Genomic DNA, 22,102 nt, shown 5'->3' with positions numbered 1-22,102 from the left:
AGGAAGGATAACTTTTAGGCATTTTGGAGTAGTTTACTTCAAAATGTATTGTGAGGTAATTTGATTTCTTTGGATAAACCTTCTTCTTACTTTGTGCTTTCTTTTTTTCGCGGCATACATTAGGAAGAAAAGAAAAATTTATTTTGCAATTTTGTTAAAATGTTCACGTCTTTTTTTGAATAAAAATAATTTTTTTTACAGGCACCTTAAATTTTTAATTCCGCGCCGTTATTTAATTAAATATCATAAAAACTTTTCGTTTCGCTCAAAAAATTTAATTTTTCACAATACATAGTCAGAGAAAAAAAAATTGGTCAGTTCGCCGGGTTTTTTGCCGGTGAGTTTAATTCTACTGTCCAGTTTTTTGCGAACAGAAAAGCAATAAAAATGTTGTCTGATTCAGATTGTGATAGTGCATCCAGTAAATCAACCGCGTACTAGACCCTGTGAATTCCTTAATTTTTATCAGCAACTTAAAGGACATCCTGATCGTCATTGTGAATACTTAAGAAGTACCCAATCTATGTTCAATTGCATCTTGCAGCTTACGGAACCAAGAATCGAAAGGCGGCAATGTGTCAGCTAACCTAAGCAGCCCATCAACGTGGAAGAAAAATTAATAGTAACACTTAGGTTGCAAAAGAGAATCTCTAATCAAAAGGAATACCCTCACTTAAAAAAAACTCATTGTGACATTTTAAGGCAGAATGCGTTATTTCTACATAGGTATTGTAGTGTCATAATAATAATATTATTGAACTAGATGCTAGAATTAAAATAGATATAAAATAAGACTTCTTCAGTGCTAAATACTTGTTAGTCAAATTTGCTTCTCTTTAAAGTGACGATATAGTAATTGCTTGAGGAATATGGGGTACTACTGACTAAACGCAACATGCGCTGTTGCCGCATGGAGGGAGTGGGGGGTTGAACGAACCAATCACGGAGCAAGGTTCAAGCACCTCGTCGCTGAAAAACAAAATGTTTTCTTCCTCATTTTACGTCGAGGTGCGCGGCGAGATGCGACACTTCACTATATTTTTACCTTAACTTTTCGTTCGCAACAGCGGTGGACATTATCGAAGAGGATGAAAAATGATTTTCGCGTGTCTGGCGATGCTGGCAGAATTGCTAATTGGACTTAATGGAGAGTTTTTCTCTCGCTCACTCTTCTTCGCCACAACCGTTCACGGCAAATGCCCTTTCCAGATTATTGAGTTCTGTTTTCAGTTCCGATAGCTCGCAAATCCTCTTTGTTAACAAAAGTTCTAACAGCTCTTCTTTTCTGGCTCGAATAGTGATTTGAACTTTTGTTTAGATATCAATCAGTGATCATTAGTTTTCGGTACACCGTGTATCCAAGTTTTCTATTTGGTGTTCTGGATATGAGAACCCCTAAGAAAGAACCATTCTTTTTTGTTTCCATTGACAATTGCATCTTTGAATTTGTAGTATTAATGTCCTCTAAGAAGTACGTTTTCCCATAATCCCTAACAGAGGTGTCTTTCACATATCAAAACCAACATCTTTACTGTGATGGCTAAAACATTCTTTTTTTGGTTAACCATCCCGCCACTACCACTAGGCCTTAGTGGACTTCCCATTGCTACGCCATCTGTTTGCTCATAAAAACCATCTCGCAATTGAGCATTTAAGGTGCTAAAGTAATCTCGGAATAACCTGGGTATGTCTCGTTGGAATTCCCGTTTCGTATCCTATTATAGCTCCGATTGGTATTATTGTCAACAGCGAAACGAGATCAAAGTCAAGAAGAACATCATCCGGAGTTAGAATTAATGATTGCTGGTTTTTCAGGAAGTGACTTCAGTCCTTTCGTCTTTGAACCACCATCATCAACTGAATTTTTTTAATACGGACCTGGATGTTTTTATTTTGTCTTTTATTACCTTCTGCCCTTCTAAAAACAATGACGTATAACAACCACCGCAAAAGTAGTAAATACGATAAAGATACTCTTTTAAAAAGTGCACGTGTCTATCACTTTCCCACGTATGGTTTTTACCATAGGTTTGTCTTCGTTGCAGTTTATTCTGCTTGCGTAATAGATGTTTTCATTCAATTTTAATGTATTAAATAAATAACATAGATAATTTTTTATAAAGTATGACAAATAGATATGACTTAGAAGTATTAAAAAAACTCATATCTAGACAAGCAGATGGCTATAGATTGAGTTCGTTCTACTTTTTTTAAAACAAGTAAACAATTGTCAAATTGTTTAATTGTCAAATTGTCGTTCTATCAAAATCTATTCAATAAATTATAAAATTGATATTAATTATTATTAAAGTAAAATAAAATGTTCTCATCACTTGAAAAGTGTGATATGATAAAAATCTATTATGCTTGCTATAGTTATTTTTATTATTTTTTTTTAATTTATCCTCAGTTATTTTCAGAGCGCTATTTGCATAAATAAAAACTTTAAAAGTGGTATCAAAAATGATTGAAATTACGGATTTAATTAAATTATTTAAAATGGAATGATAATAATTCAAAAGTTTCCATTTTTAACAAATAAATGCAAATGAATATATCAAAGGATCTCAAAAAAGCGGCAATAATGAAGTGGCAGTTGTTTTGAAGTATCTCTTCAAATAAATTTAGGAAAAAATAAAAAATATATAACAAAATTTTGTTTTTTCCTGAATATCTCCGGAATCGTTCGAAGTTTTTCCCGGTTCAAAGTGGACTTTTCTTAGGCACTATATTGTGCAACTTTGCCCCAATTTAAGCGACCTCATATCCCTTATAGTTTCCGAGATCTTAGTGATATACCTGGAATTTGGACCACTCTGTACAACCCACACGGCTTTAAAAGTATATTCACATTTCGACATTTGTCCAACAATTAGATTTGGGATATTTCGATATATTCACATGACGTTGAAAAGAGTGTTTTGACGCATTAACATAAGCATACGACTTGCACATTTACACTATCATCAAAAGTGAACATGCGATTAGTAATATTTCATGCATATTCTCTTCACATCCGGTTTTCCACCTCCTTCAATTTTTGTTATTTTTGCTATATGGCAGCATAAAATTCAAGTTGTCTTATAATTAATGAAAGCGAATATCAATACTACGTTAATTTTACTAGACGATGTGGCAATGGGTAACCCACTTACTGAGGTAGGGACGCTACTGTCGTGGGGACGAATCCAAAATGCTGGTCTTAATATGTGTCTGCGACTGTCGTCACTTGGGGAAAATAAACTTGAAACATTCTTAGGATACCTCAATTCCGTAAGAAAAAGATGGTCAATTACCGTCCTTAAATGTTCTCATATCCAGAAGACCTAGTGGAAAACTAGGACACGAGGTGTACCAATGGCTTATACTTAAGTCCCAATAATATTTCTAGTCGTACTTTGATAGGCCGTGGAAGCCTTCACAGTCTGATAAATTTTCATTTTTAAGGTTTGATATGCATCGATAATATGTCGAAAGTGGATGAAATGATAAGTAAATAAAAGTGAAAAAAGTGGAGTAATGAATGTTGTAAGTGTATGAACGAATAACTCAGGAATTACTTCATCAAAAAGAAATTTTAAACTTTTTCGACATGTCGCATTTTGGATTTAGCCGCGTATGACATGTTTTTCTCAGTTAAAAAATAAGTCATTTCGATAGGGTTTAACTTCCTCAGTGATGAAGTAATTTCCAACTTAACCGAAAGTCAGTTGAAAGTAGTAAATCTATAACATACAATTATCGATACACATAAAAAAAAAACTAGAATGAGCTTCTTCGCTAAATTTTTCAAAATCGCCTTTCATTTGATTGCCCTGGAAAATACCCCTAATTACATAAGAAAGGATTTCCTGATGTCCTGAAAAATAAAAATATTTTGCAAGTTTTGACAAATCCTGTATACCCGCGATCCAGCTGTGAAAAAACTGATGAAGAACGGCTTGCACGAACGTTCCTACATATCTTGGAAATATTAATCTAAGTACTCTAATTAGAATACCAAAGTACTCTGGCCTATAGTAAAGAATGAGTCTTGTTTCATAGGTCTATAAATTTATCGCTAAATGAAAGTAATACTATAAATACTTTAATAAAAGAAGTCTGCTTTCGATTGACCGAGACTGCGTGAATATACGAATTGTGTGAGTGCAAAACTGTTAAAGTTGCATTGTTGTTCTAAACAACCCTTCAGCACCTTTCAGTGTCTCGTTACGCACCCTCTATAAGAGGAAGAATACATAATATCTATTCTCAAGCAACATCAAACAGTTTCGGGGACGCTAAGTGACTCCTATAAATTACATGAAACGTGATTTAAAAAATGTATGACACGATAGAGCTACTGCCTAGTCCAATTCCGTTGGAGGAACTTGCTCCTAGACCGATTTAGCTGTATAATACATGAGCTAAAACAATGAAAGACTCACTAATATGGCCGGTATAGTTGTCATAGAAAAATGAGCACTTCATGGAACGTTATTTTGATTTGAAATCTGTGTGTGAGAGTACGACGACAAAACTTCAACTAGATAACGATAGAAAAGTCTATGCAATAACTGTAAGTCAGATTTCGAAATATAATTTACCAACATTACGAAGAATATTCTCTTTGGTTAGTACATACTATTATGCTTTCCAAACAATTCTCTATTAAATACTGCGATGTGGAATGGATTCTCAATGCTCGTTCATATAGGTGCTTAATCAAAGTTAATACTGTATAGAACCTACTTGTATTAAATGCATCTTTTCTTCAGGAAAATAATACTGTAGAGGGAAATAATGCGCTTGAGAATCCACATAAAACACTTAAGTTTTAACCATAGTGTCCTTTTTGATTAAAGTATCATCAAAATTTTCATTTTGGCTACAGTCACCAACAGAATTGGTGAGCATTTGCTAGATTATGAATAAATGGTGATCACTTCTCGACCGCCCCCTCTCACCATCAATACTTTCTCCATGCCTTCGGACAATACTTCCAAAAAGTCCAAATCTGCAAGAGATCGTTATGCCAATTTAAATCGCAGAGGAGTGCACTAGAGGATCAACATACAGTAATACTGTTTTCCTGGTACCGGGTTCTTAGGCGGACTAGGTAGGTTCAAAATTACAAGCTGAGAGTCTTTCGACATTGCTCGGATTGTTTCGTTGAGCCTCATTGCAGTATGCACTCGTCTTACTGTGTCTGCCTCTCTGCATTAAAAAAAGGCCTTAAATGTGCCTTTATTAATAGAAATTTATCTTACAAAGAAATGCCGTCGCCCTCATTGGAATCTTCAGCGTTCTGCTCCTTCAAACTCTCTTTTTCTGGTGCTCCATCTTCCTTTTCTTTGGTGTTATTTTCGCAGTCTTCCTCCTTTGGATTTGGCTGCAACACATTTCTTGATTGAAAATCTACAGTATCGTTTAAATGTATGGGAATGATCATATACACGGTCTGTCGTATATATGGAATAATGACAATAACTTTTTAAATGATTTTTCTATCAAAAAATGTTTCAAGTAAAAATTATAAGGCTAAATTGTTTTCACTTTTGGATGGCCTTGAACTTTTTTCTCACTTCATAACATTCCGACGAAGTACAACTTTAGTTTTTCAAATGTGGCCCTATATTTCCGGTTTGTTTTATGGAATCACACTTATTGACGCATACAGATGTATCAAATTTTATTGGGGTTTGATGAGAAAAATTTGGAAAAAGAAATAGTTTTCTTATTTTAATAAAAAAATTAAATTTGATCAGAAAAGCCAAATAATTAAAATATTCTCAACATTTTTTATAAATCAAGTAAATAGCATTCCAGAAATTCCAATTTTTAATAAAAAAAAAGCAGTATCAACTTTTGGCTTAGTGCAATAAAGTGGCCATCTCGGTCACCTGATTCAAAGCCGTGCGACTTTTTCCTTTGGAGCCATTTAAAAGTTCAAATTTATAAGAATCGGCCAAATAACGTAGATGACTTTTGAGGGTTTGTATTGTCGGTGTAATACAATCCATCAGGCAAGATACTTGTGTTCAGGTGAGATGATCATTTATGTAAAGAATAACACTATGTTTGGCTAACGACGGAAGACATTTTGAGCAAATATTTTAAACTATTAAATAACAATTAATTTTTGCAATCAGTAAATTGTTTTTCCGCTTTTCTGATCGAATTTAATTATGACGGACCTTGCATTATTCCAGAGGCCGTTTAATAGAAAATTATCTAATTTGTGTATAACAGACAGGGTGTATAGTTTTTTTTGCTGGACTTTAACCACGTATTTTACGGACGACAGTTGTAATTTTTATGGTGAACGAAGCATATTTGAATAATGCCGCGTTAAGGATATACAGGGTGTTGAAGTTTAATATGTTTTCCATGGCAAAAATTAGAAATTTGCGAAAAACATCAAACAAATTTTAAATTTAACACTTTCTTTTTCTCTAATGTAGCATTTTTTGAATATACTTTATACAGCAATATAGTATTGTTTTTGGAGGTATGTAGAATACTTAGTTAGCGTTATTAAGTAATGCCCCATTCAATGATCTGCATTTTTTCAGTACTAAAACTGTAGTAATAGGATTGGTGAGGTCTAGAAAAATAATTAACAGAAACCAAAAACAATCCAAAGTAATTGGACCAAAACTGATAAATAAAGTTGTTGAATCATTTCAAACTAAAAATTAAATTGCAACAAACATCTCTTCTTTGATTTGTTTAAATGCCAGTTTATTACCACAATATCAAGGAATGTGGACTCCTCCGTAGCATATAACAATATTTTTCTGATAATCGAATGTGTGGTGAATTCGAGCCCAACTATCGATATCTTGAAATTGGTTAAAGATTTAAGTTTACAGACGAATACGTACTCATTCCTGAAAGGCACTATATCCATGGAAAGGATTTCTACTAAACCACTTACCTCGTTCGTGGGTTCGCTTTTTGCTTCAGTCGTATTTTCCGTTTTATTGTCAGCAGCGGCGTTATCTGTGACTTTGGGTTCTTGGAACCTGACTTTGGAAGGTGTCTTTTCAATCGCATGATGCTGGTCAACCACTGTTTGCACCTAGAATTTGATTCCAAATGAAAAGCCGGAAATGGCGGCATTATCGACATTCAGTGCAAAAATGGGTGTACATAATTGGGCAATCAGTATTAGTCGAATATAAGAAATGCGTAGGATGATGATTAGAAAATTATAAACGCTGCGAAAAATGTGCCAAAAAAAAATGACAGACACATTCTAAATTTACCAGGATAGTCTCTTCGAGTCCACCATTCGTAAGCGTCTAAATAAGTAAAAATCAAATTAAACAACCAAAATTATGACTTCTTCACGATTCTTTCAATGGGAAAAAAGGGAGGACTTACCATTCCCAAAGCCTGCCTTTTATTGAGATGAAGTTCTCTCAGCATTTGAGTTCGTTGCTCCATTACTAAAGTCCTCTCATAAGCGTAAGCAGATATATCTTTGTCCGACTGAAATTAATAAGAATACTGAAATGTAGTGGCATGCTAAGCATAGACCTCCAATCAGAAGAACAATCACCTTCTTAATCTACAATAGTTTAAGTTAAAAACATCCACAAACAAAACCCTTCTCCCCTTTTCCTTGCATAAGAATCGATAGCAGTGTGCAATCAAGCGTAGCGTGTTTTGGTTAGACGAAAGGATTGAACTCGTAAATTAAAACACAAAGAGAAACAATTAATATAGAAAACAATGAAAGTCATTAGAGTGTTTTGTGTATCTATATTTATGAAGATGACGACAATTAAAATGGTTTGAGAACTTTAACTTCTCATTTCGCGTTTCACAAAGGACCACACCCTAAAAACCAACCTCCATAGTGTAAAAAGGGACCAAGGCGTCGTTTCAACACAGCAAATATACAAGGTGGTCGTTAAAATCGTGCTAATATTTCAGGGTGTGATTCCTCAGGTAATTGTTCGCAACGGCCCAAATTTTCAGCTACAGGGTATTGAAATTTTTCATTTTCTAAACGTTATTTTTAAATTTCTCAAAAAGAACTTTAGATATTACTTTCAATTTTGTTGTGTTAATAGGACATAAAATCCCGCACTTTAATAAGAAAAGAAGTTCTGTTGCTCAATCAATGGCGTCCCTGCATACATATTGCCTACGAAAAAAGAGATACTCCACTGAAATTTGTTCTCGGGAATATTTTTTCTGATTAGGCTGGTCATTTTTACAAGAAAAGGGTCTCTTACACTTTTCTTGTTAGATGAAACATTATCGTTTAAAACAATAAAAATTGTCTCAATTAATTTGTTTATCTTAGAAGTTTATTATAAGTTATTATTTTACGTTAAATATTATATATCCTATAATTTTTTATAAGAGACCCTTTTCATCTAAAAGTGTCCAGCATAATCAGAAAAAATATTTCCTCGAAAAAATGTCAGTGGCGTATTACTTTTTTTGTAAATAATATCGGAAGCCATGTATGTAGGAACGCCACTGATTGAGTAATATAATTACTTTTCTTATTAGAATACGGGATTTCATATCTTATTAACATAAACCAAAATTGAAAACCGTATTTAAAGTACTGGCTGAGAAATTTAAAAATAACGATTTGAAAAGAAAAATTTCAACACCCTGTAGCTAAAATTTTGGATCGTTATAGACATATGTTCATATAAATTTTTCTTCATAAAATAACCTGAGGAGTCACACCCTGAAATATTACCACGACATGAAGGTACACCCTGTATAAGAATACAAAAATTACATGAAATAATAAAAACTAATAGGTATTCACCATTTCCACAACATCCACCTCTGCTTCTATTCTCAATTGATATAGAAATTTCTTCAAATCCTTCTTCATTTGAATGGAGTTGTCGTTAAATTGGGCCACAGTGAAGATGCGCAGTTTACAATTTTTCCAGCTGCGGTGTTGTTTGAGTAAGAAAGGAATCAGCATCAGTAGCCCACCGTCGTGCACTATCCACCAAATATCGATGTGCCCATTCATTTTCTGAGTGATATCTGGGAAGAAATCGATGCCTCTTGGTATAAGTAAGGCCATTTTGGCAGCTGTAAGGGTGCGAACGGTGTTCTCAAACGCTTGTTCTTCATCTGCGTCGTCTCTCCATCCATAAGGCCAACTTAAGATTACAGTGTTCGGTTTCAAACCTCCCAAGCCTGCTGTTTGAACCCTACGATCTTAAATATGTGAATATGTCTTTTCGACATGCAAAAAAGGTAACTTACAAATTACAAAGACCATCGGGGACGTTCTTAGCCACCAAAATCTCTGCAAAGCCTTTGACTTTTTCTTTATCCATAATTGCTTTGAGTGATTGCTTAGCTTTCACGGCCTCTACAGCCTGCTCAGTATAGTCTCCTTCGATAACAGAAGCGCAGATCGTTAAACCTTTGCCAGCTTTCAGTTGCGAGACCAGGGAAACATATTTGCGATGCTCAGGTTGGAACTCAGAGTTCAGTTTTACCAAGAGCAGAATCTGAGGACGCCAATTTTTGGTATGTGGAGGACCTTCTTCCAAGCGGAGAAGAGAGAATCTTGCAGCTGATAGAGCTAGACCTCTAATTCCGTCTCCCCATTCCTTCTCAGCTCTGGAATTTTGGAAAATTGTTTAGTACAGCGAAAATTGTAGCATCGAAATTTACAATAGTTGCAGAAAAAAAGGCGTTTTAAACTTTAACCAGCATTATGAGTCTGAAAAATTTGGCAGAAATTCACATAACTTGATATTGGATCGCGTATTTTTAGCAAATCTTAAATGTCGAATTTGATATTGTGTACTTACCCTCGATACTCAATATACTTGTAGATAACCCCAGCCATGCCCATAGCCACCAAGGCCAAATACCAGGACGACATGAACATAACTGAGATACAGAGGGTCAAGCCTATGACTGAAAGAATCCAATGGTAGTACTTGAAACGTGGCCTCCAATTTGGGGTTCTAAGTAAGGTCTGCACTGCACAGGCGAGGTTGACAAATCCGTAGCACATCAAAAAGAACATAGACAAGAGAGGAGCCAAAACGTCTACGTTTCCAAGTAATAAACCGCATTCACAGATTATGAGAGTGAGAACCAGAGCTCTGGTGGGTTCCCCACGTGAAGATGAAACGGCAAAAGGAGCTAGAAATGGTATGATTTCATCTTTGGCTATAGCTTGCAATAGTCGAGGAGCCCCAGTAAGAGATTGCAGGCCTGCTCCTAATGTGGACAAAAATGATCCTATCAAAATAACCCATTGGTTTGGCCATGCAAAGTTTGCCACGACCAGCTTCCCACCTATCGAACTTCCAAACCTGAAGACAAATATTAGGTATACAGTGCGTGGAAGATGAGGATGTCCAGCATGGGGATTTCGTTAACAGTAATATGTACAGGCTTGGGTAAATAGGAGAAAAATTGTGTATTGAAGGAAGTGTTTTTACGATGAAAAACAAATTTATTTTTGTTTTTTTTTTAATTTGGCCTGGGTCAGTAGCAAGTGGAATGAAATGTGATTTTAGTTTTCATTTATCTTTTACCATAACTGGTGAAAAAAAATATAAAAACTCGAAAATCTCGGTTTGGATGGATAACAAAAAATATTTTTATAGATCTGGTTCCATTGTGAAATTGCTCCCTTGAATACAGAATTTCTCTCCTATTTACCCATATCTGTATCTATTACCGTTTACGACATCCTCATGCTGAACATCCTTATCTTGGGCACACTGCATAAAATTGCCGGATAGCAATAACCATCTACTTACTTGTCCCTTAGAAGTAGATTATCGACGGTCGCAGCAAATAACAATACTGAAGATAAGTATACAGTTGAAGTAGTCACAATAGCACATATTGTGCCTATAGGTATAGACTTTTGTGCGTCTTTGAGATCACCCGAACGATTAGATCCAGCCATAATTCCAGTTACGGACGGGAAAAAAATACCGATCAGTATAGTGAAAGTGGTAGTTATATCAACCATCACTTGGGAATATGCATTTCCACCAACATTGTCCGCGTCAACAGGATGATTCCCCTTAGCTATAAATTGCCCTTCCGTCAGGAAACTGTTATGGATGTTATCTAAAATTGTCGTCAAGTATTAAGTAGTCTTTATGGTATTAATCAATGTGAGTGAATAATCACCAAAAAATACTCCAGAAGACAGCCCTTTAATTCCTCTCTCCACGGTAAGATTATTCTTCTGCCAATAATCAAAGCAAAGATTATTAGGACAATACTCCTTGTATAAAGGCCCAGTGATGTTCTTAGTACAGTGGCTTATATCTTCCACTTTGAGAAGTCGATTTCCCAATACGCACATGCTAAAACATAGAACATTTACTACGGAAAAAACTTACAAAAAGCACTAACAATAGCTTGTCGCTGCCATGGAAGTTGTAAAAAATCCCCACGTAAACAGCTACAATGGAAAGCAGTACGCAGGCAAGAGCAATTGCAGCGAACTTGTTAACGAACTTCACCCCAATATAAACGATGAGACCCATGATAATTAAAATGCATGTTCCATAAATCCGGAAGTTGTTAAACTTCACAGTATCGTCAGATATATCTCCGAACAATGTTATCGATGGAGCCATGTAAACCTTAAAGAAAATTGGAAAAATAATTCGTTAATTTATACAGAGATCACTGGGTAAATTACCGAGAACAATTTCTAATCCAGAACACCTCATCTACACATTCGTACTACTACCTATATGTATATACAATTTGAAGTAGTACCCATATTAAATAACGAGCACGAAATCGGAAATGAGTATTTCGTATAAATTGTCTAGATTAGAGAGATTTCCAATGGTTAATTCGGAAACCCGCACTGGTGCGCACTGATTACCATAATGTGACAACAAAAATTAACTGCATCTGTCTAAAATGTTGCTAAACGTCATAATTAAACGGGGATAGTCGAAAAAGTCAGTTGGTCATATTGCCGCGATGAGTGTGCACCGGTGCGTATGCTCGAATTCATCATAAGTTTGTATAAATAATTGCACAAAGGATTTAGAAATGAATAATTTTTCAGATGAAAATGCTTTTTACCTTCTAACACTCACTGATCTTTTCCGCACGTGTTAATTTAGCCTCTATGCTAATGCACTAAATGGAAACACAGAGTGTTTTTGATTCAGCAACAATTTAACATTTTAATTTTCTCCTTATTACATGCATCTTATATGTGTTTTTCTTGATATATTTCAATTGTTTAATTTTCTCATCCAATGAACATGTATTTTCAGATTTCAAAAAAATGTTCGAAAACTCCGACCCTAAATCAACTTGATAGTTATTATGCACTCACCAATACAATTTCAACAGCACCCACAATATACATTGCAGCAGCTAATGTTGTACCAGTGTAGAAAAGCATCCCAACTGCACCACCAAATTCAGGTCCAATTGCTCGAGATATCATAAAGTAACTCCCCCCTGCCGGTACCACCCCGTTAGTGGCAATCGCAGACATGGAAATAGCTGTTAGCATGGTTACGCAACAACAAATGAGTACGATCAAAAAGCCACAAAGGGCTCCTGCTGTTCCTACAACCTGTAATAGAATTACCTATTACAGTTCAAGAAGCTAAAAAGTATTCTTATTATACAGTGCTTTTACTTAAAAAGTCCATTAAATACTTAATTCGTATAGAAAATTATGTTTATTCTAGAATCACTTCAATAAAAATATCGAGTGGAACGCTTAAACTTATACTAAACTTGTACTTAACTAAAATAATGTTAATGGCTTCTTGATGTATATAGTTTTAAAAATCCTCAAAATCTCAATTTAATATTGTGCAGAAAATTGAAATTTAGCCAGCCATGCTCGAAATAGAGGCAAATATAAAAAATAAAGGACAAAGTTTTGTACCGTTAGAAATCCACATTTACGAATACGTACGAGTAGAATTCACACATTTTCCTCTTAAATACAATGTACTACACAATCTATTCATTTACACCCCAAAACCCTTATTTTTAGTTGTCCACTGGAATTTCTTTTGAAGTAATTCAAAAACCCCAATTCGGAGGTTGACACGGGACACTTTCACATTTGGAGCCTCGTAACTCACTCTAGTGAGATAATTACAATGTTTATGTAACAAGATTAAATTTAATTTAAAGCTCAAAAATAGAGTTGAATCCTGATGCCTCGTTGGAAATTCTATCTTTTACAGAGGCAAAATTAACTTCAATTAAAATTTTCATTGAGTTATAAAACTGCACTCTGATTTTTTGCGCCAGATTATGAGGTTTTAAAGATTCTGGCGCCTCTAAATAATGTGTGTATAAAAAATCTTTTTCTTTAGGAGATATAAACCAACAACGAGAAATATTGAAATTAGCTGGAAAAAAATATAAAAAAGTAATGGTTCTAGAATTATCTTCAGCTATTTCTGTTAGAGTGACATATCATCAGAAACCATAAAAATATAATGTCTTCCAAGGACTTCCTTTGTATTGAAAATCTCTTCAAAGTTGTCAAATTTAGCATTTTCAGGAAAAGTTCGAACGACAACATTTGAAAAACTGTAAAATTTCTTGAAATGTGATCTGTTAACTTTTTAATTGAACTTTAACTTTAATAACACGTTTTTATAATAATTCTTCTATAGGTGACATAATTGAATTTCATATATAGGGCGAATTTTTAAGTATGTCATTTAAATATTTCTGAAGTTAACAGTCTTAGAAAAAAATTTTAAATAAAGAAGGGAGAAGAATGTATGAAGGGGGAGAACTTTTGGCATAATCACTCTTTCGATTTAAAGTCACCTTTAGGCTCTAATCAAGGTCAATTTTGTTTGTTCAAATGGGAAACCTCACATGTTTTGACAGATTCCGATTTATTGTTGAAAACAAACATGTTTTTAATTGAAACAATTTTTTATTCAATTGATAGTTTTAAAACAAATTGAAATTTTTGACTATTTTCTTTTTTAACGAAAAATGCTTGTATCAATACATTCTTCAGAAAGGATTAAAAAAAAGACATAATAAATATTTTTTTAATTTTCATCAATTTTTTTTTACTCACAGTCCTATTCGCTTACAGTTTCAATTCAATTTTAGAATAACAAACATTTTAAAATGACAATGCGTTTTTCAAAAGACAAAGAAATTGAAATTATTTTTGCTTATCAGGTTAAAGTCCTACTGCAACTGTGCAACTTTATGCCGAGCGTTCGCCGCAAAACGTAGTTCCGTCACGGACTTTTGTCAATAAAATTATGAGTTTATTTCGAGCAACAGGAAGTGTTGAGATACAAAAAGAGTACGCTCAAAGACTGTCATTGGAAATGAAGGCAATCAATTTGGTATCTTAGCTGCCGTTGCACTTGATCCTCATGTAGGTACTCGCCAGGTGGCTGAAGAGTGCGGTGTATCACAAAGCAAAAATTTTGAAAAATCATAAGTTTCATTCTTACCACTTCTCTCTTCATCAAGAACTTCATGGTAACGACTTTCAAAACCGAATTACCTTTTGTACTTGGGCTCAAAGAAAAATCAGATGATTTTTTCTCGAATGTGCTGTTTTCGGACGAGTCTGGATTCACAAACCTTGAGCAAGTTAACAGAGACAACATGCATTACTCAACTGTTAAAAATTCCTATTGGTTACGAGAAGTGGAAAACCAGCGTCCATAGACTATAAATGTCTGGTGTGGCATTGTGGGTGAACATTGCATTGGTCCTTTTTTATCGATGGAAATCTTAATGCTGCTAATCTCGATTTTTTAACAAATAATTTACTAACACTTCTGGAAGAAATAAATTTAAATCGAAAAATGACTATATGATATCAACATGATGGATGCCCAGCCTATTACGCAACAATTGTTCGAAAAAAATTGGATAAAATGTTTCCCCACAGTGAATTGGTCGTGATGGTAATGTTAACTGGTCAGTACATTCCGTAGACTTAATACCTCCAAATTTCTTTCTTTGGGAATACTTAAAAGAAATTGTCTACGCTGAAGTGCCAAAAACTACTGAAAATATAAAAGAAAGAATAAGAGCAGCTTGCTGTAATATTCCACCAGAAATGTCCAACAGTCATTTAAAATGCTAATCGCTAAATACAGTGAAGTAGAAGAACATTATTTTTAACGTTTATTTGATTGAATAGTTAAAAATTTACGTTTTTTTTTTAATTTTTTGAGTAGAATGTATTGATACAAGCACTTTTCGTTGAAAGAGAAATTAGTCAAAAATATCAATTCGTTCAAAAGCTATCAATTGAATAAAAAATTGTTTCAAGTAAGAATGTATTTGTTTTCAACAATAAATCAGAATTTGTCAAAAAATATGGGGTTTCCATTTGAAAAATAAAGTTGACTTTGATTAGAGCCTGAAGGTAACCTTAAATCGAAAGAGTGATTATGTCAAAAGTTTTCCTTCTTCATATAACCCCTTCTTTATTTGAATTTTTTTTGTAAAACTGATAACTCCAGAGACATTTACATGACACATTTAAAAAACTCACCCTGTATATGGATATATATGTTACTAACTAAAAACTAAAAAACTAAAAGGTTTTAAAAAAGCGCGAATTTTTGTACTATAAATATGGACAATTTTATAAGGAAATGTTGTTACCACACTTATAAAGCAAAAATATTTTATAAAGCTACAAGCATTTATTGCTATATAAATTCAGACAGAGTCGCCTTTATGTACTATGGAAAGAGTTAATTTTTTGCTAAAATAAAATAACTAGAAGAAATGATTAGTGCCAAAAATTTTAAAGTTCTTTTCAGTCAAGCTCTCTAAACGAAAATTTAATTATACAGGGTTATCGGATGGGTCAAACGATTGATGTAAAATTTTAAAAATCTTAAATTAGAATGAAATTTTTTATTTTAACTCTGCTTGGTTAAAAACTAATTTCCACTAAAATTTAAATTTTGGAAATTAATGTTTCAGAAATTTTCAAAGAGATTTAGGCCTTCATACCCATTTTAAAAATCTTGGGCCAATTTTTATTTCTCGCGTTTTCTTTTAATGCGTTAAATATAATAACAAGTATATTAAGATGCAAGTTTCGCACACAATTTGCAAGAGGAGTGAAGCGACCAATTAAAAATGTATGAGAGCGCCAGTGGCCTAATAAATCTCTTTCGAGGTCGAGCAATTATACTAAAAACTCAAAAATAATTATAAATTTGAAGCATCTACATACTTTAAAGTTTCAAAAATTTTACTAACAGCATTATCAAAAATATTTTAAGTTTCTGGACTCTACTTTTTAAATTTGTATTTAAACTGAATGCGAATTGTAGCCAACACAACATAGATAAAATAACTATAGCAGTACGGTTATAGAACTCATAATCAAACTGCTAGCAGTGTGGGTGTTATGTAGCCATAACCGTTCCGCATGGAAAAGATTTCTAGCGAAGCTTTGGGATGAATACAAAGAATATGTGTTCACCGAGGATTTTGCATTTTTATGTTAATTCAAACAGAATTTTTCTTAACAACTTGTCATTATATTTGTTAAATAAAATGTATTTCTAACACACCCTTTATTTTTCTAAATTAAAGCTATGGTGGAAATGAATATTTAACCAAGCTGGGCCGAACTCCAAAAAGTTGAAATTTTAAATCGGACGTTTTTTACTTCTCAAAAGCGCCGTCTCACCTACCTGGAAACGCACTGTAGATAGAATCAATAAAAAAATATCTTGTGTTTTTATCTACTAACCAAATGCGAGAAAATTCGAATCTCTTTGAATTTCATTGTCTCTATATTCTATATCACAAAAAAGGTTAAAGAAAATCGAACCGTTTTTGAGATATTAGATTCTCAAAATGAATTGTTAAATTTTGATGTTTTAAATTTTATAAATTCACAAAGCTATCTTGTTTGGAAAGTGTTGATGGTGATTCCGCAAAATTTTAAATGGAAAGGAAAGAAGATACATAATACATTCTTTTTGAGGGAAGTAGACTACGTGGAAAAAACCTTAAAACGTTCGTGTTAATTCTTATTTTCTATCCATCTTATTTTAGGAAATAATCCACAATTTCCTTATGTAAAAGTTTTCCTGCACATGACATCAAATCATGAGGTTCAGGAACAGTTTTTTGAACTTTAAATCGAATTCACTTTACTTATTGTTCTGTTGCTTTACTTACCCAAGTAAGACGAATGAACAAAATGACACCAAAAATGTTTTGAATACAAGGCAGATAAACTCCTACGAGGGTACCCATTTGTGCCCCCTTTTCTGGAGGTGCAGGGGGTGCGTCCGGGTCACTGGTAGGATTAGGAATTGTGTTGGAATAGTTTGCCAAGGAGCTAACGAATGTAGAGATTCTTGGTCTTTCTTCTTCATCTTCGGTGTCGTAGTAGAAGTCGAAAGGTTCTTCATACCCTGGAAATAAATAATCAAATAATGTTTGCATTCAAAAGTTTCAAATTCACTGGTTCAGCCCATAAAAGCATTTCTAAGGTTACTGATGGAAATTAAGTAAAATTATTCTTAAAGCTTTCTAGTTTACAAGAGTACGCTGAAAGTCGTTCTAACTTTCTGAATATAAATTGAAATTTTAATTTTATCGTTATTTATTTATCAGTGATTTATTTCCAGTGGGTTATTATTTAAATGTAGTTCAGTTTATCTGGAAGTGAAAGCTATGAAACTGAATGGAAATAACAACACATCAATATTTGATTAAAAACATCATCGCTCAAATGATTCCACATTTTAGACGAAAGACAAGTATATAACGCACCTTAATTTAATTACAGAGCAAAGAAGATACAGTTGGTTTCAACAAGCTTAAAATTGACCGGGGATTTAATACTTAATGCCGACTTATTTCGTCAATATATCTATAAAATCTATAGTATACGACATGGCTTGAAATCGAAAATATCTAAGCATTCTTAAAGTTCTAAACATTAAGAGCTTTAGAAGTTTCTGGGTTAATACGTTGTGTCTTAACCTAGAGCTTTTGCTCGAAACTTCGCTTTTGGCACTCACGCTTAAGCCTTTCGAGTGTATATATCAGGGAAAGCTTTAATTAAAAATGTCCAAAACGGGGCCGCCTTTATCCTTGAAAAAAAAAGTGCAGAAAGAGTTAGAAATTGTCAGTTCTTCGAATTTCTATTTTACTCACATGCATAAATCTGATATTGTCGCTTGACGCTTCACCCGATTGAAATCTTCTAAATAATTCCTCGCTTTCGTTCAACAACAATTTCACACATCGTGAAATTTAGAAATCTTCCCGGAGAAGAGACTCAAAAATGTAAATACCAATGTAGGAGACACATGTCCAAAAATATTATTTCGAATTCGAGTCACTTCTCAAAGAATGTTGATCTCATTTATTTTGTAAATTTGGTTCGGTAGGTTCAGGCCTTCGTTTGCGAACCTTCAAAGTGCAACTAAAACATCTGAGTGTAGCAAACTCCATTTAGATATTCAGGGAAACGTTAGTTAACTATCACAGTACTATATCTGTTCTATTAAATATTTACATTAAGGCTCTAAATCCACTCCCTCTAAGCTTTCCTATTTTGCCCTTTACTGGAACCCTATTACTATTGTCCGGGCTCAATATTTACGGATGTTTAGCAGGAACCGTTCTTACTCCAAAATGTTAAAAGTAAATAAGAACTTCAATGACGTACTGGCCTTTTGCAGGAGTATCAGGGATCTGGAAGATACACAATACACCAAGTGCGAAGTTTCGGTGCTTGTTTTACCTCACTAAATTACGTTGTGCCTTTGTGTTTACTGTTACGCTCTCATATCTGTGATTTTCGAACTGGTTAATTGTTCTTTGACTTTGTGATTAAAATTAAAATGTCATAGTCTATTGTGCAAGAATTAATTGGCACTCACCCTAAAATGGATGAGATTCTGCTTAAAGGAGCTATGTGGAGAAATTTAATTTATTTTCAAAGCAGTATCGATCGAAATCGTTCTTTGTTTCAAATATACTGCGTGACATAGTAAAGAGAACACCCCTTGAAACTAGTTTGATTTAAATAATTTTTGGAGCACATGTTTCGTACGCTAAAACAAACACTTCATTAAAAATTGAACAAATTTAATTGTTAAAAACCAAACAAAATTAATAATTTGTCAATCCTCCGCGGTGTCTTATACATTCGTGTACACGTTTAGGCATGGACCTAATGAGGCGATTGATGTCCTCTTGGGGGATCTCATTCCAAGTTAAGTGGACAACATGGCATAGTGCCGCTAAAGTTTGTGGGGGGTGGGATAAATTATGGAACCTTTTACCTACAATATCCCGTACATGTTCAATCGATGAAAGGTCTGGACATCGAGGTGGCCAAGGTAGCAAATTGATTGCATTGTGTTGAAAGAAGTCCATAGTCACTCTAGCCACGTGTGGACGTGTATTGTCTTGCTGGGAAACTGGATTAATGAGAGTTTCCAGATAAGGTACGAGATGAGGTTCCAGAATTTCTTGGATGTACCGTTGGGCTGTTACACTGTCTCTAATGAAAAGTAAAGTTGACCTGCTACCATATGCAATAGCACCCCAAACCAGTACCTCAACAGTCTGATGGACATGCCTTTGTATTGTAAACTGAGGATCCCGTCTTTCGCCCCATCTTTTTCTTACTCTTGCCCGACCATCATGCATACCTAAACAGAATCTGAATTCGTCACTAAACACGATATTATTCCATTCCAAATTCCAATGTATCCGTTCTCTGCGCCACTGCAGTCGATTTTGACGATGATTTAAGGTGAGGGGTAACACAAGATGGGAACGGTTGGAAATCAGTCCAAAACTTCTTATCCAGCGATAAATGGTTCGAATCCCAATGGGCTTTGCATACTTAGAAAACCACTGATCCACCAGCGTCCTCGAGGAGACGAACCTATGTCTTAGGACCATAATTCGAAGGCGGCGATCTTAGCGTTCTGTAGTTCTTCGGGATCGTCCAGTACCTCTTCTTTTACTTGTTTGCTCTTCTTGGAACCATGCCTGGCAACATCTTACTATAGTATTAACACTACGGTTCAATTTAGTGTCGATTTCCTTAAATGACAGACCAGCCTCTCGTAGACCCGCTATTCGACCTCTCTCAAACTCGCTCAATTGATAAAAATTTCGCTGCATTTTGCGTCCAGACATATTTGATTAATCTAAAAGCACTTTCTAAGCGCACTATACACCAATAAATGTTATTTTTCAGTCATATTGTTGATATTTTATTGCAATTTTTATAGTAAAAAAAGAACCTAAAATTCCTGATAGCTCGTAAATGCATTGATGAATATGGCTGAAAATTTAATCGTTTTTTGTGTTTCCATGTCCAAACATGCATACCAAAAATGGTTTAAATAAAACCATTTTTACGGGGTGTTCTCTTTTCTATGTCACGCAGTGTATTTTCTATTGTTCCCTTACAATCTGTAAATCTCCTTAATTTTGAGTAAGCTTTTGGAGGTAGATTTATGACATCAGGCTTTGAGTAGAGGAAATCTCCATTAACTAATTTTGGCCGGGTAATTCTATTAAATATCCAAATAGCCGATATAATTCGGGAACATCAATGCGATACTTGTAGAGTTTAATCAGGAATATGTCAAAACACACGCACCGATTCAGATCAGCTACGAATGAATATTAATAGGAAATGCCCAATAACATGAACTGCTGCTAGACTTCTACCGTATAATTACACTATTCTCTATAGCATTAATTAGAACTTTCTGCATGCGCATTCAATGAGGACTGAGGATTCGATTCAAATTTCCATAAACTAAACGTTAATCCATAACATCGGAAGCTTCTAAATAGCTATATTGTCTTAATCAAATAGCTTAAATAATGAAGTTTAAAAATATGCTCCCATCTTGCTACCTGATGCTAACGACGAAGTCAATAGCAATTTGCTGATAATGGCATTCTTTCAGCAGGTGCCCGGAGAAACTTCTTGTTACTTCGTGATTAATAAAGCATTTTCTAGAACTGCTGATTAATTTCCGACCTCAAAGGAGGACTTAGCCTGTGTTATTTGTTATATACCTACGTATTTAGGAAATACGCCAGAAATTTCATTATAGAACGAGGAATCCTTCTAAATTAGAAATATAATTAGATGCGGCCTTCCAAAGACGCTTACCTTGCTTTGGTGCTTTCGACTTTAGCCCTTCAGGTTTACAAGCTTTGTCTATTCATTTTGAAATTCGAAAAAGTTCCGAAATAGCCCTCTTTCAGGAGTTTTATGTATTCCAGCTTTACATGCAAAACGGATCGATAATAATTGGTGTCATCATGCCGACCTATACATTAGGTTCTCTATTAGCCCTTGACCTAATCTTGTTGAAAAATATTACTTGTAGAGAATAATACAAATATTCCAACTGGTTGTAGTTTACGATATATCGAATAAAGCAGTCAATATAGGGTGGGGCAGGTTTAATGTGTGTTTTTCAGGAGGTGGCAAAAGTAGGTTAGATACAATACAGGGTGTCCGGAAATTAGTGAATTAAAAGGAAATGGTGGATTATATGATCGAAAATGAGAAAAACATGCTTATAAACATATGCCCAAAAATACTTTGTAGAGGAGCTACAGCTCCTCAAAGGAGCCTTGGCAAAAGTTTTTTTGCAACAAAGGTAACACGGTAGAAGTTAAAATCACCGAAATGGGAATATTAAGGTAACTTGACATGTTGAAGAAGCTGAAACATCCCTTTTTGCAAAATGTCAACCATGGGCCTGCATTTGAGGGGGGGGGGGGGGGTCTGAGGAAGATTTTGCTGTAACTTTTTTGACCACCATTTTTTCAATAGAGTAAAAGCAAATCATGAAATTTCAAACTATTTTTCATGAAAAAGATACTCTTGATTTGTTTGTCTAGGATTGATATGATATGTCTAGGAGGCACCGTTTTCGAGTTAAGGCAATTTGAAAATTTCGTGTCTAATTTGATGCTTAATCATTATGGTTTAAAATATCGAAACATGAAACGTATCGATATTTTAAACGCTGAGCTCGACTGTGTATTCAAGAAAATGGAAATATTTTTTAAAATTTATTAAAGTAATAGGTAATATTGGTAGTAATAAAATGGCGTCCAA

The 22,102-nt window shown here is 34.3% G+C and overlaps 1 protein-coding gene across 3 annotated transcripts in view; it reads right to left on the bottom strand.

The window, feature by feature from the left end:
• Nucleotides 1-4,557: 4,557 nt before the first annotated feature.
• Nucleotides 4,558-22,102, bottom strand: part of kcc (solute carrier family 12 member kcc) — a 63,749-nt gene continuing 46,204 nt past the window's right edge. For 2 of the 3 annotated variants that reach the window (XM_066391146.1, XM_066391147.1), the window contains 14 exons: nt 17,158-17,396; nt 12,320-12,565; nt 11,371-11,603; nt 11,143-11,321; nt 10,761-11,079; nt 9,795-10,307; nt 9,238-9,600; nt 8,783-9,182; nt 7,369-7,476; nt 7,251-7,286; nt 6,920-7,063; nt 5,250-5,371; nt 5,057-5,196; nt 4,558-4,996 (listed from right to left, as the gene is read on the bottom strand). In XM_066391146.1, the coding sequence (XP_066247243.1) occupies nt 4,905-4,996; nt 5,057-5,196; nt 5,250-5,371; nt 6,920-7,063; nt 7,251-7,286; nt 7,369-7,476; nt 8,783-9,182; nt 9,238-9,600; nt 9,795-10,307; nt 10,761-11,079; nt 11,143-11,321; nt 11,371-11,603; nt 12,320-12,565; nt 17,158-17,396 (3,134 nt within the window). In that variant the 3' untranslated portion in view covers nt 4,558-4,904. The remainder of the gene's footprint in view (nt 4,997-5,056; nt 5,197-5,249; nt 5,372-6,919; nt 7,064-7,250; nt 7,287-7,368; nt 7,477-8,782; nt 9,183-9,237; nt 9,601-9,794; nt 10,308-10,760; nt 11,080-11,142; nt 11,322-11,370; nt 11,604-12,319; nt 12,566-17,157; nt 17,397-22,102) is intronic. The other variant, XM_066391148.1, reaches the window with a different exon arrangement.

The sequence above is a fragment of the Euwallacea similis genome, chromosome 6 (genome assembly GCF_039881205.1).
Source record: "Euwallacea similis isolate ESF13 chromosome 6, ESF131.1, whole genome shotgun sequence".
Classification (NCBI taxonomy): domain Eukaryota; kingdom Metazoa; phylum Arthropoda; class Insecta; order Coleoptera; family Curculionidae; genus Euwallacea; species Euwallacea similis.
This window is presented reverse-complemented; position numbering and strand designations above follow the sequence as displayed.